Genomic DNA, 27,154 nt, shown 5'->3' with positions numbered 1-27,154 from the left:
TACAAGTTCAAAGGCCTTTATTTAATACATCCTTTAATTTTTGTTTTAGCTAGTTCTATTTTCCTATCTTTTTACAAGTAACATGAATCTCCATTATTATAGAAACGCTTCATCTCATGATTTTCGTCCCACAAAATTCCTTCATTGTAATTTGTAATACCTGCACAATGATCTGTTTCATATATCACCTCAGAGCCCGGAAATGCTTTTATACAAACCACTAGAATTAAAATAGAACCGAAAGCCAGTACCATTTACCTAACTGTCTGTGTTGGAGCAGTTCTACAGTTACAATTTGATCTGGTTACTGATAACAGTTTGATAGATCTCTTGATCCATTGGAACATAAGCTTTCTTCTTGTCATCAAGGATGAAGAGGCTGTCTTGGACAACATCCGGATTAAAACCTTCCTTCACCAGAGTCACTTTATAATATTTAAAGGTCCCTGTGGTTTCAATCGCTTTCTGAAATTAAAAAAAGCTGGTTACTGACACTGCCCCACCAATATTTCTCCCACCCCAAACATCAACTTTACTGAACCCCCCAACCTGCTCCTGGAAACAACCTATGCCCAATACTGCCCCTCCACCACCATCTCACACTCACTACCTTGTCTTTCCTCAGTGCTGCTGTCCTCAGACCCTAATGAATACTAGTAACCTTCTATCTCATAGGTCCCCCCTCCCATCCCGAGACCAATTTCCTCAGCCCCTCCTCCCCTGTGTCCCCCCTCCCAGACCAGTTCTCCCACCCTTCCTACACCAGATCCCTCGTCTCCCAGACCGGTTCCCTATCTTACTGCACACCCCCCACAAAAAGTTGCAGACCCCCCCACCTCCCCAAAAAAGCTGCAGCCCACTCACCCCCCCCCCCACCACTCATGCCAGATGGATAAGACTCCGTTAGTATGGGGTCACCCAAGGGTAAAATGTGCAAAATAATGGCAGTGTGAGGGTGGGTGGTTGAGGCAGGAGCTATGGGCAGGGTGCTAGGTGCCAGGACAGGCCTTCCCCGTCAGTGTGAAAACATTCACAACCAGGTTAGAGGGAGATGTGGGTTCCATCAGAGCAGATGAGAGATCACAATTGTTTGGGGTAGAGAGGTAAGTGGGTGAGGACAGATGTGGGATGAATTGTGGGGATGAGATGTGGGTAAGTAGGGTGGTCTGTGGGGATGAGATGGGAGGGTAAGTGGGGTGTGCTGTGTGGGGAAGAGATAGGGGTGAATAGGGTGGGATGAGATGGGGTGAGTGGGTGTAAGCTGTGGGGATAAGATGATGGTGAGGGATGGGCTGTGTGAGGATGAGATGGGGGAAAGTAGGGCGGGATGAAATGAGGGGGTGAGTTGGTGGAGGCTGTGGGGATGAGATGGGGTGAGTAGGGAGGGCTGTGGGGAGGAGGGTGAGTGGGGGGTCTGTTTAATGGAACAGGTGCAGAGATTACAAGGAGGACCGAATTCACTAGAGCTGGAAATAAATGGGTCTACTGTGGATAGGGTGAGCAGTTTTAAATACCTGGGAGTCCACATCAAAGAGGATCTGACATGGACAACACACATTGCCGCACTGGTGGGTAAGGCAAAGCAGCGCCTTTACCACCTTAGACAGCTGAGGAAATTCAGAGTGTCTCTGAGAATCCTTCAATGTTCTACTCTGGGGCTGTAGAGAGCATCCTGTCCGGCAACATCACAGTCTGGTTTGGGAACAGCTCTGCCCAGGACAGGAAGGCCCTGCAGAGAGTAGTGCGTTCGGCAGAACGCACCATGGGAACTACACTCGCCCCCCTGCAGGACCTATACATCAGGAGATGTAGATCGAGAGCAAGCAAGATTATGAGGGACCCCTACAACCCCAGCAACAGACTGTTCCAGCTGCTAGTCAGGCAAACGCCTCCCCTGTCATGCTGTGAAAACGGAGAGGATGAGACGGAGTTTCTTCCCTCAGGCCATCAGGACTGTTAACTATTATAACTCCAGGGACTAAATTTTGTCTTTTCTGTATTAACTTTAATTTATATGCTGTAACTGTAATTCTTTTTTTACACAATCTGCAGGCATTGCCACTTTCATTTCATTGCACATCGTGTATGTGTATGTGACAAATAAACTTAACTTGACTTGGAAAGAACAGCACAGGGAATGAGGAATTGCAATGTGCATCCGACAGGGATGCGCAACTGGCAGGCATGGGCATCAAATTTCTGTATCAATGGTCACCGTGGTGTCTCATTTCACAGTGTACACATGATACTTTTTCCACCCAAAAAATCTATTGATGGAACCAGGTAGGGATAGGGCTTTTGGAACAAGCCAATGACGCCAACGTGGCTGAGTTGCAACAAGGTGCATTCTGGGCTTTGGTGTTTCACCTCTGAGTGGACGTTACTTGGAACCTACGGCATCAGTGACTGCTGCAGCCCCAGAGCTCGGGTTGGGGGAGCAATTAACCAAACCCCCCCAGCACCACACTGAACGGTCATGGATCTGTGATGTTGACTGAAGCTCACCTGTATTCTCAAGAAGCGTGGACGGGCATAAACCGGGAGGTCATCTACCACACGTTCATACAGCTGTTCTCCATCCATGTCCACCTCAGGATGCAGCTGGATGGCAGCCATCCCAATTCTCCCCTCATGCCCTGCAGGGAAAGGGATTCATACAAGTGTTTGGTTAAGGCACCAGAATAAACAGCCTGAAGCAGAAACATCTCTGGAGATTATTCCGTGATGACCACTAGTTACAGGACAGCCACTGGTCAGTCATGAGCAGCCAATCAGTAAAGCTCAGCGATACCCTTCTACACACAGTCAACCCGCACTGGGTAGATGGGTCGTCAGTCAAACCACCCAAATACTTCCTGTGCCTTTAAATACAGAAAACACTTCAGGGTACATGATAGGATTAGACACAAGGATCAGACACTGAACGCCAGCACCAGTTGGTCTGGTCTGCCATGACAAAGACCAAAGTGCCTTGGGTTGCGATGGCCACCATCACATTGTGTGCTATTGATTACATCAGGGATCTGACAGATGGAAATTTGACTGGAAAGACGGGGCGAGTGGCCCTGGATTTGGAAGTTGATTCTTCAGGGAGAAAATTAAGGGGACCATAACCAAATATTGACAGTATTTATCACAAGGCACAGAGTGACATACATTGGCACAACCTATGGTCATTACAGAAACATGCTGCAGGCCGACTGAAGCTGGGATCTAATATCCTAGGATCAACATTTAGGAATGTCTGGCAAAAACAATGCTGTTAATATGGAAAGAGGTCAGCAGAGTGGAGTAAAATGATCTTGGTTCGATAGATCACGATATTGAATTAGTCAAGTTAGGATGAGCTAAGAAAAAGCAAATGGCAGATAACGTGAATGAGAGTTATTCATAGTCCACCAGCTGGAATATTGGGTGTGGTGTAAATCGGCATGGTAGCGCAGCGGTAGAGTTGCTGCTTTACAGCGAATGCAGCGCCGGAGACTCAGGTTCGATCCTGACTACGGGTGCTGCACTGTAAGGAGTTTGTACGTTCTCCCCGTGACCTGCGTGGGTTTTCTCCGAGATCTTCGGTTTCCTCCCACACTCCAAACACGTACAGGTTTGTAGGTTAATTGGCTGGGTAAATGTAAAAATTGTCCCTAGTGGGTGTAGGATAGTGTTAATGTACGGGGATCGCTGGGCGGCACGGACTTGGTGGGCCGAAAAGGCCTGTTTCCGGCTGTATATATATGATATGATATGATAGTGTATGGAACTCGGCCCATACAGTAAATTATGTGACTTTAACCTAGATACTACTGAAATAGATGAATTCATGATCTACACAGAGCGCTTTTCTGATCAATACCATGATACACCAAGAGAAAGAGCTATTTTGAATCTAGTTTTGTGCAATGAGATTGGGCTAATGGATAACTTTGTTTTCAGAGGGTCTTTGGAGGAGAGCGATGACTGTGATGGAACTTAGCAATGAGTTTGAAATTATGTAGTTCTGTGCAAAGCTAAGGTCTTACATCTAAATAAAGGAAAAATAAAGGTACAAGGGTGTGGTTGATTGGGGGAACTCGGGGGATTAGGAGATGGTGGGTGGGCAATTGTCAGCATTTCAAGAAATCATGCATGTTGCAAAAAAAGACTTTTTTTGAAGCACAAAATCCCCGCAGGAGTTGTCCATCTGTATCTGATAAATTAAAAATAGTAATAACATTCAGTTCGGGGCGAATAAAGTTGCCACATAAATAGCAGCAAGCCTGAGGATTGGAAGCAATTTAGAACTTGGCAAAAGAGATCTAAGAAAATTAAAAAGAAAAGTAAAATAGAACACAAGAGGAGACTGGTGAGAAACATAAATATGCACTGCAAAAGCTCTTACAGCTGCTTGGGAAGGAAAAGATCAGCAAGGGTAAATGAGGATGTTCACAGACATGTATATATGTTATAATAGAAAGGAAGGACTTAAACAGATGAATTTATAAAATACTTTGTGTCTGTTGGAAGAAAACACATGAAACTTGACAGATATATTAGATAATCAGAGTCTAGTGTGAAAGAGGAACTGAAAGAACCGAGAAAACATGAGTGATCAACCCGAGGTCAGTGGTGGGGAAAATGCTGCAATCTGTAATGAAGGATATAATAACAGAACTTGAAAATGAAGTAGAAACAAGGAACTGCAGATGCTGGTTACAAAACAAAATACACAAAGTGCAGGACTAACTCAGCATGTCAGGCAGCATCTCTGGAGAATATGGATAGGTGACGATTCAGGTCAGGACCTTTCTGACTCGAAATGTCACCTATCCATGTTCTCCAGAGATACTGCATGACCTGCTGAGTGACTCCTGCACTTTGTGGCTTACATTGAAAAGAAAGGTAGGATTAAATAGAGTCACCATGATTTATGATAGAAAAAATGTGTTTGATTGATTTACTGGAGTTCTTTGTGGATCTAACTAGTTGAATAGATAAGGGGAACCTGTGGGTGTGATGTTTTGGATTTTTAGAATATTTTCAATAAGGTTCAACACAGGACGTTGGTAAACAAGTTAGAGCACGTGGAATCAAAGGAGGTATTCTAAGATAGAGAAACAGTATTGGACATAGAGCAAAGGGTGGGAATAAATCAATCATTCTTCAGTTGGCTATGACTAGTGGGCTACGGCTGGTATCAGAGTTTAGATCCAAGCTATTTGCAATTGATGTCAATGATTTGGCTGACAGGAAGAACTGTTATAATTGGAAGTTTGTTGCTGATAATGAATTGAGTGGGATTGTAAAGAGGAGGGTGTAAAGTACCTTCAGGGGATTTGTGCAAGTTGATAGAATCGGTGAGAACATGGCAGTTGGAATATAAAATGGATAATGTGAGGTCTGAGAAGGTGAATTTTGTTCTTGCTCTGTCCAGGAGGTGTTAGCAGAAGAGCAGGAAATGAATGAGACGCGGTCAAGGGCTCATTCCACTACAGTAGAGGGGAAGCCATGGTTCAAGAGAAGAAAGGCATTTCAGAGGCAACTGTTTGGAAAGAAAATGTTGAAAGCTACTCTTTCTACAGATGTTGAGATTTTCTAGCAGTTTCTGTTTTTCAGATTTACAACACCTGCACGTTTTGTTTTAATTTACATTTAGAAAATTCTCAAAGGGCTCAACAGGCTTTAGGCAGGAATGGTGTTTCCTCTGGCTGGGAAGTCTACAACAAGGGGCACATTCAGGGCTAGGCCATTTAGGTCAGGAATGAGGAGACATTTAAAAAAAAAAACCAGTCTGGTGAATCTTTGGAATTTTTTCTCTTGGAAATTATGGAAATTCAGATGTCCAGAATTCTAGACAAAGATCATTGAATTCTGGATATTAAGGGAATCAAAGGAGATGTGGATGGGTCAGGGATATGGAATACAAGATCAGTCATGATCTCGCTAAATGGTAAGCAGACACCCAGGTCCCTGTAGCCAATGCCCTAAGGAAAGGGATTTAGGATGAGGTTGTAGTTTAGTGGCGCAAAGCAGTCAGGGGTTTCCAGTTGTTTCCAGGGTGGCCCTCACCTGGTACAGTCACTCCGTACACACAGACATTCTGAACAAAGTCCAGCATGGACAAGACATCAGCCACCTCGACTGTAGACACGTTCTCTCCTTTCCATCTAAAATCAGACAATTATTTAAAATTAACAAAGAAGTTTAGCACACTTTAGCTGAAAACCTCGCATGAGCTGGTTTCAGCCACTGACTTCACAGCTTGGACTTTGACAGCCACCTCACAGCGTCTGTCCACAGAGAACAGAAATTAAGTAGATTGGTGCCACTGGGCACCAGTGCCCCTCCGTGTATTTGTCTCAATGAAACCTTTGTCCCGTAACAACTCACGGTGACCTGCCTTGCAGTGACAGCACCTGTAACTGTAATTCTTTTTGTGCACAACCCGCAGGCATTGCCACTTTCATTTCACTGCACATCGAGTATGTGTATGTGACAAATAAATTTGACTTGACTTGACTTGAAGGAGAGTTCCACGTGGCTGCCTCCCCCCGACATTCCCCACTCAACGTCTTGCTCTCAACATGCCCCAATTCCTTTACTTGGAAGGACCTAGAGGAATGGGTAGCTGCGGAATTATCCACGGAACTTCGGGCAAACACCACTTCCAGCTCAATTGATGCGAAACATTTGCAAATAATATTTTTTCACTAATGTTCTTTTTTTGTATTTTTTCCAGAATGAAGTGTCAGGAACTGCAGGTTGGTGTTAGTACTCTCATGGGGGTGTTGTAGGGGGGGGGGGGGGGGGGGGGGGGTGATGAAGCAGCGGGTTCATGTTCCCAGTGGGAGGCTGCACTCAGGGGCAGAGTGGAGCAGGAAGGGCTAGGATCAGTCAGTTTCACCCTGTGGAATCACATCATCCTTCGCCGAGTGACAGGACGAAGTCGAGGCCAAGAACAAAACATACCTCAGGGTGGTGGTTCTGCCAGAACCCGCTGGAGCTCAGAGATGAGCCGGCAATGACACCTCTGGATCTAAACCCGGTCCCTGGCAGGACACCACTCACAGCCATCCACTATCAGTGTTATTGCTGAGATTTGGGGGTGCATCCTTTCAGCCTCTTCTGCGGTTGCAGGGTGATCCAAACCAATAAAGTACTTTTGAGGCATGGTGAAGAGCACGGCAGCTGATGTGTGCACAAGAAACTCCCACAGACCATAACCTGATCATGAATAGAACATGTGTCTTTATGATGTGGATTGAGGGATGAAGATTGGACCAGAGCACTAGGGAAATTAATCACATATGGCTGTTTACATTTACGTGGGAGAGTGGATAATGCCAAGGCTTATTGTCACATCCAAATGAATAATGCAGTAGAGTGTGTAGCAGGTAGTGACTCACCTCCAGAAAGCCCTAGTTCAGTGCTGCCCTTGGATGTGGTCTGTTTGGATTTTGCACGCTCTCCCTGTGATTGCGCTGGTTCCCCTGGGATGTGTGAGGTGTGATTTTCCCCCATTGTAGGTCAATAGCAGGAAAATCAGTAAGGATGGGGACTGGGAGTTACACTAGGGGTGTCATAGACTCAATATGTCAAAAGCTCTTGCTTTGTTATAATAAAATATGAAAGAATATAAAATTTGCAGCTCTCGGTACAGTCCTGGCAGGATCCTCTGTGCAGTACCATGTGCTGTTGCAATGAGTCTGCCTACATGTGCTCCAGATTCTGGAGCAGGGCAAATCCAGGGCAGTGAGCCGAGGTGAGGGAGTGCCCCTCTCTGGGCCAAGCTGTGCTGGAGTGCAGAGCAACTTGTCATTAGAATCACAATTCCGCTGATTTAAGTGTGAGGCAATGACACGCTGGATAACAGAATCTTGTTTGATAACATGCCACATGGAGCCCCACCCCTCTCTGACCTGTACGTATCCCCAATTCGGTCTTGGAAGTAGATGAAGTTGTCATGGTCCAGCATCATCAGGTCACCACTATTGAAGTAAACATCTCCCTTGCGGAACACGTCCCTCAGATGCTTCTTCTCAGTCAGGGTTGTGTTTCCCACGTATCCGATGAATGGGGTCTTGGGGGTGATTTCTCCAAGAAGAAGCCCAACCTCTCCTGTCAGGACATTATATCGGCAGCAGATTGAACATGACATTCCAATTCAATAGCCAGGAAATATTCACCAATCAAAAACTGTAAATACTGCAATCTAGAACATTAAAAAGGGCCTCTCAAGCCTATTCTGCCATTAAGATGATGGCTTGTCTGATTTTCGTCTCAGTTCCTTCCCAGCTTTAATCCTTCACTCGTGCAGATTAAAAAATCATTTATTTCAACCTTAAATGTGTTCAATGACTTCCCCATGGAGAATTCCTAAAACTCACGACTTTCTGGCAGATGAAATTACTCCTCTTCCCAATCTAAAGTGGGTGGCCCCTTTTCCCGAAAATATGGCTGCCAGTTCTCAAAGCCTTGGGGAACCATCCTCTCAGCATGCACCCTGTCTGTCAGTCCCCCTCAGAATCTGAATTTTTTCAATGAGCTCACCTCTGACTTCTAAATTCCATTCACAATAGGTCCAACAGTCCTGATGTAGTCCCGCCAACTCTGTGCAGTTGTAGTGTGCACTCCTTCCACATGACTACAAAGGCCAACAGCTGCCTTCCAACTGCCTGTTGTACTAATTCACTGTCTTTCATCAACATATTCTTTAGTTTCTCTCTGATTAAGGAATATTTTTCCCTTTTCTTCTTCCCATCTTGTAGAGGTGGTGGAATCAGATGCAATTGCTACATTTAAGAGACATTTAGATAGGAAGGGGCAAGGGGTAGAAGCATACAGGGAAATGGAATTAGTATAGAGAGGCAAAAAGGTCAGCATGGATGTGAGAGGATGAAGGCCATTTCTTTACCACTCAGCTCTATGACAAAGCACAATGGTGGATTAGCAGCCCATCCCCAACCACATGATCCACTTCTACCACCACAAATGTACCATTGCCTGTGTGTACCAGCTACAAAATGCATTGCAATTATCCATCCATGCTACTCTGACAAGGAGAACAAGAGATGTAGGAGCAGGGAACACCACAAGCTGCAGGTTCCTCTTAAAATTGCACACCATCCCGATTTGGACTTTTAATAAAAAGCCAATGTTCTGAAACTTTCAACTGTCTATGGAAATGTCATCTAGGTACTTTAAGTGAATCTTTCCCACCCTGCTTAGATTTCAATTCCAATTAACAACATATTGGGATAATTTTGTGGCCATTTGATGGATGTCATGCTGGAAGTTTAGAAATTCACAACATTAATCTGTGCAAGGAGGGAACAATAACTTACACCACCAGCACAATCTTGATTAACTCATTCAATCGGCCTAGGAACAGCAGATGGATAGTTTAATTCAGATAAATTCGAGGAGTTGCTTTTTGGTTAAGACAAAGGCAAGACATATACAGTAAATAGTGAGTGCCTGAGTCGAGAGACCTAGTGTGCAGGTGCATAGTTCCACGAAAGTGGCGACACAGGTGGACATGGTGGTTAAGAAGGCATTTGGCATGCTTGCCTTCATCAGTCATTGCTTTGAGTACAGGAGTTGTGATGTCATATGCAGCTGTACAAGATATGGGTACCCAAAGAGAACCGTGTACAGTTTTGGACGCCCTGCAAGCAGAAAGTTATCATTAAACTGGAAAGAGTGAAGAAAATGTTTACAAAGATGTTATTTGGCTGGAGGATTTGAGTTATAAGGAGAGGCCGGGACTTTTTCCCCTGGAGTGTAGGAGGCTGAGGATGACCCAAGAGACATTTATAAAATTACTAGACCAAGTGGGCCCGTTGGGCCCGTCCTCGTAGGGTTTCCATTGTAACCGGGAGGCGGGGAGGGAGGGGGACCACCTGTTTTCCCAGTACCCCTCTTTACCCGTTGTGGGATGGGAGGGGGGAGGGGAGGGGGGAGGGAGGGGGTAGGGGGGAGGGAGGGAGGGGAGGGGGGAAGGGGGAGGGGGGAAGGGGAGAGGGAAGGGGGGGAGGGAGGAGGACCTCCCCTTTTCCCAGTACCCCTCTTTCCCCGTTGTGCCCGTCCTTGTAGGGTTTCCATTGTAACCGGGAGGAGGGGAGGGAGGGAGGGAGGGAGGGAGGGAGGAGGGGAGGGAGGGGGGGAAGGGGAGGGCGGAAAGGGGGGAGGGGGGGAGGGGGGAGGGAGAGAGGGGAAGGTTTGAAAGAGCATCCCTCTCCCCATCAGAACTGCCTCCTCCATCGACTCCTTTAAGTCCAGGCTCAAAACCTATTTCTACTCCCTAGCTTTTGAGGCTAATTGAGGAGGTACTGTGAACTGTTTGGGAGGGGGGAAGGGGGGAAGGAGGGGGACCTCCCCTTTTCCCAGTTCCCCTCCAACTTTGTCCACACAAAGGATGGTGTATATATGCAATTAGTTGCGAGAAGAAGTGGTGGAGGCAGGTACAGTCATAACATTTAAAATGTACTTGGACATGTATGTGTATAGGAAAGGTTTGGAGGGATACCAGGCAAGTGAGATTGGCTCAGTTAGGCAATTTGGTCAGCATGGATGTATAGGGCGAAAGGGTCTGTTTCTGTTCTGTATGACTCTCATCTCTTACCCGTGGGTACCTTAATGCAATAGCCATTGGCATCTCGCACTGGAGCTTCTATTTCAGCATCATACTTCACCAGGTGAAAAGGCAGCAACATCTGGGAGAGGCGAGAGCAGGAGGTAAGCACAGTGTGAGTAATGGAACATTGATTCAAACAAAAATGTGCTGAGTGAATACATAGGCACGCTCTTCAAGATCGGAGATCAGATGCAAGATGAACAGCTGTAATTAGAGAGGAGCCATGCCCCTAACCCACTGGTTTCACATCACAATTGCCCCATATCGGGTACTTCATGTGCCATCGTGCCTGGAGCAGCCACAGCTTGGCAGCACAGGAGGAGCAGGCGTTCCAAGGGTGCTCCTTGGGGCAGGAGTAAAGCTTTTTGTGGGGACAGTATGCAGGGTTTATCGTTCCCTGGAGGATGTGTCATAGTTAGTCCTAGTGCAGTGCCATTGGCACTCACCTCAGCACCACAAGCAGAGAGCTGTGCCCACACAGCAGGGCAAGAGGCAAACCATCGCATGGTCTGTGCTGGGCCCAAAGTTGTCAGTTGTTCAGGGTCCATATAGAAAGCAGCGGGTCAGTGCATATGGGCCTCGCGGGAAGAATAAATATGCCGCCTGATCGATCAGATTTATTCACACTACAGGCCAGTGGCAGGTAACTATGACTGTAAATAAATGTCTGTACGCCTTTGTTTTCTACAGGAAAGTTTGTTCAGTGAGCAGAGAAGGTATAGGAGAGTTGAACTGCATGTTTGCTCCTTAGGACTGAACTCTCCAATCTGAGGGAGGTTTGTGGTGTAAAACCTTTACCCAGTTCCTAAGGACCACCAAGGAACCACTGGCAGACCCTGTTAAAGGCTTTTGTTGGAAATGATTTGGTGGAGAAAGTTCAATCACCAACCTCTTGTACATCCTTGTTGGGTTGGTGTGGGAATTGAAATCTATAACCGAAGAGGATGTTCAGTATGAGATATACCTGATCAGATTAGCAAAAAAACTATGAAGTCCTATCAACGAGTTCACAATCATGGGTGTGAACATGTTTGCTTGTGTACAAATACTCTGTCGGTGACCTATCGGCAGGTGTTGTCAAACAAGACAGGCCTCTTGGGGATTACTCGCACAAGCTCTGTGGCTCCCTTTCAGTGAGATCACCTTACACTTTGTATCAAGCAGAGGGCCAAGTAGTCAGCCTTCCTTATCTCGCCTCTCTTCTCAGGAGACACCTGCCAAGATGTTTGCAACTGTGGCAAAGCAACAATGCTTGCTGCTGACAACAGGGTGCTGCGTCTACAGCTGCCCATAACTCTGCTGTGGACTTTTAGTAACATACAACATTTGGCTCATTTTGTTGCCCTTATAATATTTACTTGAAGATAGTAGGAATAAATGAGTATTTGAATTACTTTAACAATATCTGCAGAGCTTGTGATATTTCCAGCTCAACTCAGTCCAAAGGTTTCAGCTGATTTCACGACCTTGACTTAACATGAATACTTGAAAAATTTCAGAGGCTAAAATGGAGGAAGGTAATCACAGGGAACTCCCAAACCTAAACATATGAGCAAAGTCCACATTTCAGATCAACAGACTATCTCATGGGAACTTCTCATTGGATGCATTTTCAGTGCAAAAATAAACTGAAGGCAATCAGAAATCAAATTACTGTATTGATTTTTGCCTTTTTCCATTCAATTGCTGTATTAGTAATGCTTGCTAAGCAACATTAAGGGATGCAAGGTAACAGATTCCAACAAATGCAACATCAAAGGAATAACCAGGGCACAGTATCTGGATCACCACTCGTTGGTTAGCGCTGAGATAGCTTTACCCAAAGGAATGTAAAATTTTGAAGTCCCTCCCTCATATGGCAGCAAAGTCCGTCAATGAGCCGACAGGTTGGTACACTGAGAGAGTGAAAGGAACAGGCAGGAAGTTGGATTAGGTCTGATCTGAGCGTACATCACTGCATGGTGGAGATAGACACAAAATGCTGGAGTAACTCAGCAGGTCAGGCAGCATCTCAGGAGTGAAGGAATGGGTAACATTTCGGGTCGAGACCCTTCTTCAGACTGAAGAATGTGAACTGCTCTTGTTGAATCAGTTGGGTGTTTCACTGGTCTTTGACCTGTGCAAAATATTTGCACACAGCAGAAAATCTTTACTAGGATTAGATAAAATGAATTTTCATGTAAACTATTCTGTTTCCTACCACAGAATTTGGTACTGACAACAGCTGCAAACTCCTTCTTGAGAGGCAAATACTTTAATGCAAAGACAATAATTAGAAAGTTCACAACTATCTAACATGTTCTGACTTTAGGACAGCACGGTGGCGTAGAGGTAGAGTTGCTGCCTTACAGTGCCAGAGACCCGGGTTTGATTCTGACTACTGGTACTTGTCTGTATGGAGCTTGTACATTCTCCCTGTGACCTGCGTGGGTTTTCTCTGGTTTCCTCCCACACTCCAAAGACGTACAGGTCTGTCGATGAATTGGCTTCAGATTATTGTAAATTATCCCTAGCGTGTATAGGATAGTGTAAGTGTGTGGGGATCGCTGGTTGGCGCAGACTTGGTGGGCCAAAAGGCCTGTTTCTGTGCTGTATCTCTAAACTAAACTTCACTGACAGAATGAGGTCAGCAGAATGAACATAACCATAATCAAAGGAATTCTCAACACCCATTGGTTCCAGTAAAGCAAAATAAACTAGAGATTCTGGAACTCAGAAGCATTTCACCAGCAGCTGCTCCAGTTCTTCCGACACAGGTCTACTGCAAACCAGCATTTGTGTTTCTATTGAAACAAAGGCCAGTATCATTTATAAATGGGTTTTTTAAAAGAGTGGTGGACGTTTTGTTGAAGCACATCCAGCAGGAATGGAAGAATCACCTGAACTGAATGAAAATGGTCAAAGGGAGCAACAGCCTGCCCCTCTGAGTGGATTCGTGTTTTCATGGCTCCATAGACGTGACTGGTACAAAGCAGAGCCATGCCAAAAGGAATATTACCCAAGGAACCAATGTGGAAGTAATGCTTTTTTATCAATATACTTCCTTTCATGCGACGGAACAGCAGCTATCTCCTTACCTTAGTAAAGAAGTTCACTTTTCCTGCTGCACCGATCTTTCCTCCATAGTTCATGAAACCAACGTTCCCTTCTGTTGCACCATAAAACTCACAAATGCGGATATTTCCAAATCGGTTTAAAAACTCCTTCCAGACATCTGCCCGAGCACCATTCCCCAATGCCACCCGCACCGTATGGTCCCGGTCGTTGTTCTTCTACAAACAAAATTCAACAACTCAAATAAATGAAGGGACGTGTTTGAATTCTGACAAAGTAACCAGGCTCTAAATTTAAATATGTAGGGAAAATTATTTCGGAGCCTCGGTTTTTTGTAATGCACCCTTGGTCAATTCATGCAACCACCAGCCCGGTTGGATACGGACACCCGTCCACTGCAACCATTCCCACGTCATTTCAGTGATTACATTTTAGAATCCTCTTCACGGTCCATAAAGTTCTATTCTAATATTGTGAAAGAATGTACTGAAATGCCAATTGTTCCTCTTCCTGACATTGACTGCTGCGGCAAACAATTGCCCATTTGTGCTCTGCTCTATATACACCTTACACATGGGAGATCAGATGGAATAGATAACATGATTTTTTCTCTCCAGCAAGGTGTTTAAAAACAGAGGGCAAAAGTTTAAGGTAGTAGGTAGGGGGGATCTAAGCAAAAATTTTCTCACAGTGTTTGTAATTTGGAACTCCCTATCTCAGAGTGGTGGAGGCAGAGACTCTCAAAACATTTAATAAAATTTTAGATTATTACTTGAATTACTGATGCATAAAAGGATACAACCCAATGTTGGTAAGTTGGAATTAGTGTAGGCAGGACTGAGGGTTGACATGGACAGGATGGGCTGAAGGGCCTGTTTCCACGCTGAAGGACTTTGTTGCAAATCAAAGCAAGGTAATTACCATTCATTGAACAGTATAGTATAGCACAGGAACTGGTCCTATGGTCCACAATATCTGTGCCGAACATGATGCCTAACTAAACTAATCTCTTCTACATGCATGCGCTCCATATTCCTCCATTCCATGCATAGTCAAAGCCTCTTAAACACCACTATTGTGTCTGCTTCCACAAATCAATCTTGGCAACAGGTTCTAGGCGCCTACCACTCTCAGTATAAAACAACATACCCATCTCCTTCTTGCCTTAAACTTTTGCCTTCTCATTTTTGACATTTCCACCATGGGGGAAAGTTTCTGATCATCTACCCTATCTATGCCTCATAATTTTATAAACTTCTATCAGGTCTCCCATCAGCATCCATGTTTTACCTGGGGTGAGGGGTAGGGAGAGAGAACAATAGGAAATGGGAGAGAAATAGGTAAATTGACTGAAACAGCAGGTTAAAAGAAATTCTAACAGAGTAAGAAAAACAACAAAAAGTAGCAGAGAAGTAAATGGGAGAAGCTAAATTGCCTAAATTACCAAAAGGAAAACACCAGAAATCTGTAATAAAGTTGCTGCTTATCAAAAATTATTAAATTCCATTCTCAATCTGTAAGGCTGCCATGTACCAAGTCAGAAGGTGAGGAGTTGCTTCGTGAGTTCAGCTTAAGCTTTTCAAAAATGGTATATGAAACGGAGGACAAAGATGCAGTTTATTGGTGTGAAGTTATTCAGGTAAAATGCAGATTCAAACAGAAGCCGTTCTGAGTCCCAGGAGGACGTATGAAAGTTAGGTGTTGTACAAGCACGGTGGGACACACAACAGAATATGGGAAATCTCCATTGGGATTTCATATTAGGCTCGAAAAACTGATTGTCATCACTGGAACAATGTTGAAGCAGCATCCCCTGAGTTTCTGGGACTCGGTGAGTTGCGATCACCTTCAATGCCTCACATGCAGCTGCCTCCACCTCCCAACTGCATCAGGCCAACCAACAAATGACCCACCTGAAACCAATTAAATTTGACATCTGACATTCTTAAACAAGGTATACCTCCTGGGCTGCCTTTCTCCCGGGCCCGGGCTCTAATCACATTGTCAGTCCCAAGAATAACAGGGAAGAGGTGGGGATTCAGGAATTCTGTAGCTCCTCTATGATACCCCTCCACACACTCCCACATAGTAATCTCCCACAGCCACATCCAACTCCAAACACATCAGTTATCACCATTCTCCCACGTTTCCATCATCTTTGCGTGCCAGAAAGACATTGCATAACCCAAGAAACTTGTTGAGTTCAATAAGCACGATGTAATTATCCAGGAAACCACAGCTAAATGTTTGGTTCACAGCTGAAAAATTCTGCTCAACTGAGGCAAGCCTTTCATTACTATAATCTTACTGTGAGACTAGCCAATACTACGTGCCAACTTCATTTCCATAACATTACAAACAAACTTAAATGTCTTCTAACACCGAGGACTCGGACTGGAGGCTGACAATCTTCTGCATGCCCTCTATTCTGCAATCTCTCAGAGAGGAAGTTACGAGGCTTTACACAGAGGTTTTCACGAGGACCCGTTCGGGTGACATTGAAAGACTTCCTATTTCCAAAGGCATGGTTTTGAGTTGGCGTAATGTTGTTCTGAAGTAATGAACCATCGGAATTTGACAATTCGTGATGCACATTGCGCAACAGGAAGTTCTTAAACATTTAAGCACAATTTAGTAATTGTGTGAAGAATGGTCCAAAGAACAACGACTGGAATCGTTCCAGGGTGAGGGATTTCAGTTCCAAGACCAGATGGAGATACTGGGATTGTTCTCCTTGGAGGAAACTTGTTGAAGGAACTTTCAACAGAGGTGGAAAAATTTACAAAGCATGTAGAAAAGGACCCTGCTCCAACCAGTTGATTACTCAAGGATTAGGGTCACAATTCTCAAATTCCGAGCAGAGAGATATGAGAAATGCAAAGATAACCATTTTACTCAGAATCGTTTAGTATCTGGAGCTGACTTTGTATGGAGCTGGGGGGCAGTCAGTAAGGCCATTGAAAAGGAATTGGATGGTCACTTACGAGTGGAGTGGAGTTGCAGCATTCTGGGGACTAAACTGCTGGACTCGGAGCATGTGACAGGGAGGACAGTTCGGGCGGGGTGGGGGGCTGGGAACCCATGGATATGGTATATTTGGATTTAGAAAATCATGCAGAGGGCTGGTCAATGTGGCTGGGGAACATGGCAGAGGAACAATACTGACAGCAGTTAACATCAGGTTATCAGACAGAAAACAGCATGGGATTAAATCAGTAGGAAGGAACTGCAGATGCTGGTTTAAACCAAAGCTAGACACAAAAAGATGGAGTAACTCAGCGGGACAGGGAGCATCTCTGGAGACAAGGAATGGGTGACGTTTCAGGTCGATACCCTTCTTCGGACTACTAGTGAGTCTGAAGAAGGGTCTCGACCTGAAACGTCATCCATTCCTTCTCTCCAGAGATGCTGCCTGTCCCGCTGAGTTACTTCAGCTTTTTGTGTCTATCATGGGATTAAATGGAATACATCTCAGGTTCGCAGGTTGTGACTCGTGGTATGGCACAGGGATCAGGTTTGGGTCCCCATCTTTTCACATTTTTGTCAGTAACCTGCACAAAACAATATGACTGAGGGGACCAAATGAATTATTTCCAAGTTTGCTGATCCCACTAAACCAACTGGGATTGAGAGCAGAGAATATAAAGAAGCTTCAGGGAAATGTGAACAAACTGAGTGGGTAAGAACATGGTAAATGGAATAGAATGCAAGATAATGAGAGGTTTTCCACTTTGGTGGATACTGAAAAGAATATATGCTAAATGGTAAGTGTTTGGGCTGTGTTGATGTTCAAAGAAACATGTATGTGGCTGTATACAAATCACTAAAGGTCAACATGCGGGGCTAGTGGGCACTATTATATTTTATAACAGGAGTAAGGGAGCCTTATTTCAATTCTATGAGGCCATGGTGAGACAAGACATGATCTACGGATGTTTTGATCTCCCTACCCAAGCAAGAATGTACTTGCCATGGAGGTAGTGCACCGAAGATTCACCAGACTGGATCGTGGGATGGCAGGTTTACCACATTGGGAGAAGTTGAGTGGGACTGTGTTCTCCGCAATGTTGAAGAACAAGAGAAAATCTCATTGCAGTTCACAAAACTCTTAAAGGACTTGACATGTTATATGCAGGAAGTGTACTCTCTTGGCTAAGGAGTCTAAGGAGGGCAGATTGAGATGAGGAGAGATTTATTTGGTCAGAGGGTGGTGAATCGTTAGTTTTCTACCGTGAGCTGTAGTAGCTCAGTCCTTGTGCTCATCTACATTTCTAGTAAAAGAGAGGTAGTTTGGCCCACCAAGTCTGCGCTGACTATCAATCACCCATTTACACCAGACTAGGTGTGGATGAATGAATAAATGACAGACCAAGCATGGACAGATGAATGTATGACAGACTTAGTGCGGATGGTTGAATGAATGGCAGACCAGGCATGAGTGGATGAATAGCCTACTTCCTAGTCTATTCCTTTGTTATGAAGATAGGAAATGGGACTGTTGGGATTGTTCTACCAGGAACCGGTATAAATTAGCTAAATATATTCCTTCTGTCCCATAATCGTCACCCATCCAGGTTTACCTTGGGAACGTTGCAAAGATAACGCAGCAGCTCCCCAATGTACTGGATAACCGTCACATTGTGCTTTCGGCAGTCATCCCAGAACTGACTGGCAGAGAACTTGCGTCGTAAGACAGCAGTTGCACCTGGTTCATGGACATGGAACAGAGATAAATATCACATTCCCCTACACACCTTGAAGAAGAAATGTAAATAGTAATTCTTGTTTTTTTAAAAAAAAGACATGATTGGTTAAGTACAGCCCAGGGCAAGTAATACAGCTCAAACTGCACAATCTTATTCATCATCAAATACAGGCAGAACATGTACAGTACGTGGTAAGGAATGTTGATGAACAGAGGAACCTTGCAATTCAAGTCCATAATTCTCTGAAAGTGGCAGCACAAGTAGAAAAGAATGGTGAAGAAGACACATGGCTTCATAGGTCAGTGGACAGAATATAAAAGTTGGGACATTCTGTTGCAATTTTACAAAACACTGGTTACTCCACACTTAGATTATTTTGTACAGTTCTAGTTGCTACGGGTCCTTTTCGGAATGGCAGGCAGTGACTAGTGGGGTACCGCAAGGCTCAGTGCTGGGACCCCAGTTATTTACAGTGTATATTAATGATTTGGACGAGGGAATTGAATGCAACATCTCTAAGTTTGCGGATGACACGAAGCTGGGTGGCAGTGTTAGCTGCGAGGAGGATGCTAGGAGGCTGCAGAGTGACTTGGATAGATTAGGCGAGTGGGCAAATGCATGGCAGATGCAATATAATGTGGATAAATGTGAGGTTATCCATTTTGGCGGCAAGAACAGGAAAGCAGAGTATTACCTGAATGGTGACCGATTGGGAGAAGGGGAGATGCAACGTGACCTGGGTGTCATGGTGCACCAGTCATTGAAAGCAAGCATGCAGGTGCAGCAGGCAGTGAAGAAAGCGAATGGTATGTTGGCATTCATAGCAAGAGGATTTGAGTTTAGGAGCAGGGAGGTTCTGCTGCAGTTGTACAGGGCCTTGGTGAGACCGCACCTGGAGTATTGTGTGCAGTTTTGGTCTCCTAACCCGAGGAAAGACGTTCTTGCCTTAGAGGGAGTACAGAGAAGGTTCACCAGATTGATCCCTGGGATGGCGGGACTTACATATGAGGAAAGACTAGATAGACTGGGCTTGTACTCGCTGGAATTTAGAAGACTGAGGGGGGATCTTATAGAAACATATAAAATTCTTAAGGGGTTGGAGAGGCTAGATGCGGGAAAATTGTTCCCGATGTTGGGGGAGTCCAGAACCAGGGGTCACAGCTTAAGGATAAGGGGGAAGTCTTTTAGGACCGAGATGAGAAAACATTTCTTCACACAGAGAGAATTCTCTGCCACAGAAGGTAGTTGAGGCCAGTTCATTGGCTATATTTAAGAGGGAGTTAGATGTGGCCCTTTTTGCTAAAGGGATCAGGGGGTATGGAGAGAAGGCAGGTACAGGCTACTGAGCTGAATGATCAGCCATGATCATATTGAATGGCGGTGCAGGCTCGAAGGGCCGAATGGCCTACTCCTGCACCTATTTTCTATGTTTCTATGTTTCTACACTTACAGGAAGGATGCAGTTTGACTGGAGAAAATGCAGAGGAAATGCACCAGGATGTTTTCAGAATGGGAGATTTAAGTTATGAGGAAAGATTGGATGGAAAGGATCCATTTTATCTAGAGCAAAGGAAGCCAAGATGTGACCTGACAGAGATATATCAAATTATGAGGTGAAACAAGGTAGATGGGCAGAATCTCTCTGTTGTGTTAGGGGGAACCAAAAACAAAAGAGCATATATGTAAGCTAAGAGAAAAGAGTTTGAATGGGGATCTGAGAATTTGTTTTTATACAGTGGTTGACAACTTGTTGCCAGGGGTGGTGTATTCAGATGTGATTGCTATGCTTAAGAGACATTTAGACAGGCACTTTAAGAGGCAAGTCTACAAATGATGTGGTCCTAAAGCACACAAATGTGATAGACAAAAAGTTTAGCATGGGTGTGGTGGGCCGTAAGGCCTGTTCCTGTATGATTCTATAAGACAACAATCTCTTCATTGCAGGAATCAACATGATGAACCTTCTCTACACCTCCTCCAAAGCCAGTTTAAAAAGACCAAACTGCACACAGGTCTCCAGGCGTGATGTTACCCACACCCTGATGGGTTTAGCAAAGGCTCCCTACTTTTTCTATTGGATCCTCCTTGCAGTTAGGCCAACAGTTCCTTGGCTCCCTTGATCACTTGAATTACCTGCAACTGTGTCATCATGGATCAGATCCCTGGGAACCTCATCTGTCGATCCATGGATAGGATGAACCAATCACTTTCTTCAGCCTGGAACAATTACTGTGCTATCATACTTTTTGACATCATGTACTCGGAACGTTTAAGTTGATTGTGACTGGCAAATAGATTTGGGTTTCATTGGCCTGCTTTATCATGCATTGTGACTAAAACTTCCTGCAGCCTGCCGAAGAATCTACAAGAAGTACAGCATTGGATCAAACAGAAATGGAAACCAGACCCAAAACTCCTCTCTCATTGGCTCATTCACCGAAGCCATTGCCAAGGCTCTGTTTTCATCCGTTCATCAGTGGATACAAACTTTTCAGAATTTGAAACCACCACTTTCATCTATACTCTCTGCAGGCGAAGTTCATTTTACAAATCAATTGATGCTTGTCTATTGTCTTTATACAAAGCTCTGAAAAAAATAATCTGATCAACCCTCCTACTCCCAACCAACATGAACCAGTGAAAACAGTCCAGCAAATTAACTAGTTGCGAAGGAGATTTCACTTGTGAACTAAGTGTGTACCCCGACTCAAGGAGTGAGGTTAACTACTCAATTGCTGTTTACAGCTCCCAGGAAGTCACCTTGGTTTGTTTTAAGATTATGTTTTAACGTTGCCAAGCAACCCATAACATATTCTTTTAATGTCATTTACCAGCTAATAAGTATCATAAGCTGATACTTGAACTAGCGCACAGCTTAGACATTGTCTATATGGACTTCAGCAAGCCATTTGATATGGTTCTGCATGGTAGGCTGCTGTGGAAGGTTAGATCATGTGAGATCCAGGGACAGCTAGCGACTAGAGACAGAATTGGCTTCATGGAAGAACGCAGAGGGTGATGGTGGAAGGTTGATTTTTGGACTGAAGGCCAGTAACTAATGGTGTGCCTCAGGGATCGGTGCTGGGCTCATTTCTGTTTGCGGTTCATGTCTACGATTTGGATGAGAATGTAGAAGGCATAATCAGTAAGTCTGCAGATGTCACTAAAGTGGGTGGTATTGTAGATAGCAAAGATGGTTATCAAAAATGACAACAGGATCTTGATCAGTTGGGCAAGTGTGCTGAGGAATGGTTAATGGAGTTTAATGTGGATAAGTGCGAGATGTTGCACTTGAAAGAGTCAAACCAGGCCAGGACATTCATAGTGAATGGCAGGGTCCTGGGAAGTTGTGTAGAGCGGAGGGATCTGGGAGTGTATGTACATATTTCCTTGTAAGTAGTATCACTGGTAGATAGGATGGTCAAGAAGACTTTTGGTACATTGGCTTTTATCAGTCAGGATATTGAGCATAGAAGTTGGGAACGTTACAGTTGTCGAAAATGTTGGTGAGGTTCAGTTCTGGTCACCTTGCTATAGGAAAGATGTTGTTAAGCTGGAAACAGTGCAAAAAAGATTTACGAGGATGTTGCCAGGACTTGAGGGCATGAGCTATAGGGAGAAGTTGGGCAGGCTAGTACACAGGAGGATGAGGGGTGATATTACAGAGGTGCATAAGATCATGAGGGAAATAGATAGGGTAAATACCTACATTTACCCTACAGTCTTCTTTCCCAAGTAGGGGAATCAAGAACTAGAAGACATAGTTTAAGATGAGAGGGGAAAGATTCAATGGGAACCTGAGGGGATACTTTTTCACACAGAGGGTGGTGACTATATGGAAAGAGCTGCCAGAAGAGGCAGGTATCATAATAATATTTAAAAGAAATTTGGACAAGTGCATTAATAGGAAAAGTTTAGAGGAACATGGGTCAAACGCAGGCCGGTGGGACTAGTGTCTAGTGACTTAATCGGCATGTGCAAGTTGGGTCGAAGGGCCGGTTTCCATGCTGTATGAATCTCCTTCTATAACTTCCTTTGCGAGGAGAGAAAAATGTAGGGCTAAAGAAGCACTGGTAAGTGTGCAATGCGGGTTTACAAGGCTGACATTAGACATGTGGGGTTTATAGTTTCAGGGAAGGATGAATAAATGAATAGGCTCTTAAATGCCACTCTAATACTGCTTCCACTCCGATCTCTGGCAGCAAATTTCAGGTACCCACCACTCACTGTGTAAAAACTGCCTCTTCACAATTGCTGTGCATTGGGTCCATTGTTCCATCCCTTGCCTATCACAGTTGGGAAGGGAAAGAACCACATTGATGGGAAGGGGATGAGCCATGTTGCTGGAACGAATACAAGTGAGGAAGCAATGCACATCTTTTTCCTCTATGAAGCTTTGAAAAGGAAGGAGCCAGAAGCTCTGGAAATCATTTATTGTAAGAGACCAACACAACCCAGGAGTTGGGGAAAGGATTAGTGCCACTGGGAATTTGAACAACTCCTACATTTCAGAAGGGTGACCACACCTGGAAAAGAGCTGGTGAACAACAAGGTCCCTTTGCATCACTTCTGGCTTCCACTGATCTGCAGCCAAGACTGCAGAGGGAGAGACTGTCTAAGCAATCCTGGAGCCTTTTGACAGGGATACAGCAGGAAGGAAAGTACCTTCAGGTGCCACATGGGCTATTACTTTACTCAAGTTGCTCTATGGATGGGAGCATTCTCCTTTTCCTGTCCAGGAACCCATTCAGTTCAAAGCCAGGCTATTTGTTCCATCCAAATCTTTCTATTGCTTTCTGACCATTTATGTAACAGTCGTTAGATATCGTGGAGTTACAGCTACAAATTTATACAAAGAAGCATTTCAAACTCCAACAATCCCTTGCAGAGAACAACTCCTGACAACTGGGAAAACAAGGAACTGCAGGTGCTGGAAACGCAAAATGAGGCAGTATCTGTGGAGGGAATGCAAAGGCAATGTTTTGAGTCGAGACCCTTCTAACAACTGAGGACTGCTTTCCCTTTATCCTTTCTAGGATGTTCCCACCCTTCCCACATCCAGCACCTGTGGGGAACTGGGGGAATAGTGAATGACAGTGCAGGCCAGTGGAGTGAGAGGTAATATGGTTAATAGAGTGTTTAAATTCAATCTTATACCTGCAGAAATACAGCTGCCGATTCCGAGCAGGGAGCCTGAGCTGTGGTACAGAGGCAGGGTGATATACAGGATGTCGCTGCTACAGAACCCGCATCCCGTCACGAAGCTCGCCATTCGGTGTGCTCGCAAATGATTGATGATGGCAGCCTTAGGCAAACCTTGAAACCAAAGAAAAGCAATCAGATTACAACAGTTCAAGTTCTGGTGGGTCTTTACTTAAATGCAATATCTCAATAAATAAACTTCTCAACAAACCTTAATTGATTGAAAGATACATCATGGAAACAGGCCCCTTGGCCCACACTGACCATCGATCACCTATGCCCATTAGTTCTATGTTATCCCACGTTTGTGTTCACCTCTACGCACTGGGGGTAATTTACAGATCCAATTAACCTAAAAACCTGCTTCTTTGGGATGTGGGGGGAAATGGGAACATCCTGGGGAAATGCATTTGGTCACAAATTCCATACAGATAGTACCCGAGGTCAGGATCAAACCCAGGTCTCTGGCGGTGAGGCAGGAGGGGGAAGCACCAGGAATCATGGAACCTTACAATATGTGAAGAAATGTTTGTGATTCTGGAAAAAATATAATTTACATCGTCATAATAAAATAAACTGTTTCACATCACCGTGCCCCAGAGTACCTCAGAGAGCTGGAGAGTATCTCTTCTTGCTCCTTCACAAACCAATCCAAGAAAAAGTACATATTTACTGCTCCAGTTCATATAGCTTCAAATAATATACACAAAATGCTGGAGTAACTTAGCGGGACAGGCAGCATCTCTGGATCGAAGAAATGTGTGACCTTTCAGGCCGAGAATCTTCTTCAGAAGAAGGGCCGTGACCTGAAACGTTGCCCATTCCTTTTGTCCGGAGATGCTGCCTGTCCCACTGAGTTACTCCAGCATTTTGTGTCTATCTTCGGTGTAAACCAGCATCTGCAGTTCCTTCCTTCAAATAATAGTTCTTTCAAAACCTTGATTTCAGTTATCTATACATTACAAAGAAACAATTAGCTAAGTAAAATACCAGGGATCAGATGGAGGGCGGAGAAAAGCAGTCTGCAGGGACACCTACTCCCTGTGAGGGTTTTATACCTGTTGTTCCTGAAGTGAAGATGTAAACAAAAGGGCTTTGGAAAGTAACCTCTGATCTCAGGGTCCGAGGCAGTGGCTGGTCAGATGCAGCTTGGATTTTATCATTCAGGTTTTCAACACCCTCTCCAGTACTCTTGCCATCCAGGACGAATACTGTCACATTTTCATTTCTCAGAGCTGGCAACACCTCCTCCACTAAACTCCAATGATCTGGAAATAATAAATTTAAGTCACTTAGAATTGCTTAACTGACATAATCATTTGCCCATCCAGAGTGATGCAGCAAATGTTGCACCTTTTTTAAACTGCAGAGGGACAATGATAGTAAACTAAAACTCTTCTAAAATACCATGTTTAAGGTGCTGTTGCAAAAGAACAAAAGTTGCATCTTCCTTACTAGTAGCTGATTGTAAACACAACTATCCACAATACTGCTGACATGAATAATATAGCCAAAGATTAGTTTTTAAGAAGACTAAGAAGGCTGATAGAGGGTGATAAGCAGGGCAAGAAAGAGAATAAATCAGAGAGTATAAATAAGGGTGTAACGTGTAATATTAAACAAAGAATACTCACCGTGTGTTGAAAGTACAAAGGATAATGGAAGAGAGGTTGGGGCTCCACTACAGAAAATATTTTGAGGCAATAGAAGGAGAATAACACAGATTTACCTGGTTTGAGTAAACACAAACATGAAGGAAGATATAAAGTTAGACTGCCTTCATTATAACAGAAATGAATGAGACAATCTGATGGAAGGTTTATAAAACTATGAAGCAAAGATATGTGAATAGACAACTGCTTTGGCAGTTGTTTCGTTCACCAAGTGCAACAGGTGATCAAAATTGTAGAATGGTTTAGGAAGTTGCAGATATGATTAATAGAGATGCAGAAAAGTAACAGGCAATTTCTATTAACAGCCAGGGGGAACATTAATTTCTGGGAGAGAAACCTTAAACTGCAAAATCAGTTTTTATATGAAAATCAAGACAAAAATTCAAATTCCTGGTAATCTGGAATAAAACCCGAAAAGCAGGAAACATCAGTATGCAACAAAACCGATCAGGCAGCATCTGTGCAAGAAGAGTGGCACGGTGGCGCAGCGTAGAGTTGCTGCTTTACAGCGAATGCAGCGCCGGAGACTCAGGTTCGATCCTGACTACGGGTGCTGCACTGTAAGGAGTTTGTACGTTCTCCCCGTGACCTGCGTGGGTTTTCTCCGAGATCTTCGGTTTCCTCCCACACTCCAAAGACGTGCAGATATGTAGGTTAATTGGCAGGGTAAATGTAAAAATTGTCCCTAGTGGGTGTAGGATAGTGTTAATGTACGGGGATCGCTGGGCGGCACGGACTAGGTGGGCCGAAAAGGCCTGTTTCCGGCTGTATATATATGATATGATAAGAGGACAATTGAAAGTGGATTCCCCATAACCTAACATCTTCACTGTAAAAACAAATAAGAATTTTAACTATTTGATAATAACTAGCGAAAACAATTTGGCAAACTTGCTTATGGAAATTACAGCCGTGCCCAGGTTCAGCAGCCAGGGCCGGGTTTCTGCAGTATTGTAAACGTCCTGTGCCTCCGTGCTGTGGACTGGTTTATAGAGGGTGAGCGACAGAACCGCGGCCTGGAGCCTTGGCCGGACAGTGGTCACGAATGGACGGCGCACACTTCCACGGAATCCGTGTATTCGCCGGCCCCAGACCCCATCCTTGCGCTTAAACCTCTCCTTGGCCTTTCCAGTGACCCCACCCAGCAGGGCGAGGGTAGGGAGAACGCCAGGGATCGCTGGGGGAAGAGAAGGGGGAGAGGGGGGGCACTGTTGATCACGAACCCTGGGAAGGGAGGGAGAGTGGCGGGGGACATCACTGGGGGAGTTGAGGAGGGAAGGGATCGCAGGGGGAGACAGGGCAGGGGTTGGGTGGGACCGCTGGACGAGTGGAGGGGGCGCCGGGGGAGAGAGGTGAGCACAACCCCTGAGCAGGGGTCACCCGCGGCCGCACTCACTCACTCACTCACCTGCCGAGGTGAGCAGGAGGCGGGCGCCGCTGCTGCGGAAGCAGTGAAGCAGCGCGTTGCCTCGGACGTTGGTGTTGAGGAAGGCGGCGGGGCAGCCGAGCTTGGACAGGCCAAACCAGGCGGTCAGGAAGAGCGGCCCGTTAGGCAACAACAGCGCCGCGCAGTCCCCTGGACTCAGCGCAGTGGCCGCCAGCAGAGCCCGACCCAGCCGGTTGCTGTCGGCGTCCAGTTGGCCGTAGGTCAGCTCCTGGCCCTCGAACAACAGCAGCAACTTGTCCGGGCTCTCCCGCGCCCGCTGCATCAACACATCGAGCAAGGTGATGGGGGGCCGCCGGCGGGACCACCACCACAGCCGCAGCGCCGACACCACCATCCGACACACCACCGGCACCTCCGACTGCGACCACAGAGTCCAGAACAACACCGCCGTCGCCAGCAGCGCCGCGGCCAGCGACCACATCACCAACATCCCGCTGCTGCAATGCCTCGGCCGTCCTGCCGC

At 45.1% G+C, this 27,154-nt stretch overlaps 1 protein-coding gene across 2 annotated transcripts; it reads right to left on the bottom strand.

The window, feature by feature from the left end:
- Positions 1–27,154, bottom strand: LOC144609109 (long-chain fatty acid transport protein 2-like). Of its 2 annotated transcripts, XM_078427483.1 has the most exons (10): positions 26,653–27,153; positions 24,630–24,839; positions 23,527–23,685; positions 18,244–18,368; positions 13,687–13,881; positions 10,598–10,688; positions 7,893–8,091; positions 6,043–6,140; positions 2,506–2,636; positions 1–465 (listed from the first exon to the last, which is right to left on the bottom strand). In XM_078427483.1, exons 1-10 carry the CDS (start codon positions 27,119–27,121, stop codon positions 289–291), a joined length of 1,854 nt encoding a protein of 617 aa, XP_078283609.1. In that variant the 5' UTR covers positions 27,122–27,153; the 3' UTR covers positions 1–288. The 2 variants fall into 2 exon arrangements, with proteins under 2 accessions (XP_078283609.1, XP_078283610.1); XM_078427484.1 differs by lacking the exon at positions 24,630–24,839 and having other exon boundaries at positions 26,653–27,154.

Source organism: Rhinoraja longicauda, chromosome 33 (assembly GCF_053455715.1).
Source record: "Rhinoraja longicauda isolate Sanriku21f chromosome 33, sRhiLon1.1, whole genome shotgun sequence".
NCBI lineage: Eukaryota > Metazoa > Chordata > Chondrichthyes > Rajiformes > Arhynchobatidae > Rhinoraja > Rhinoraja longicauda.
The sequence above is the reverse complement of the archived record's forward strand: the minus strand, read 5'-3'. Positions and strand labels throughout refer to the sequence as shown.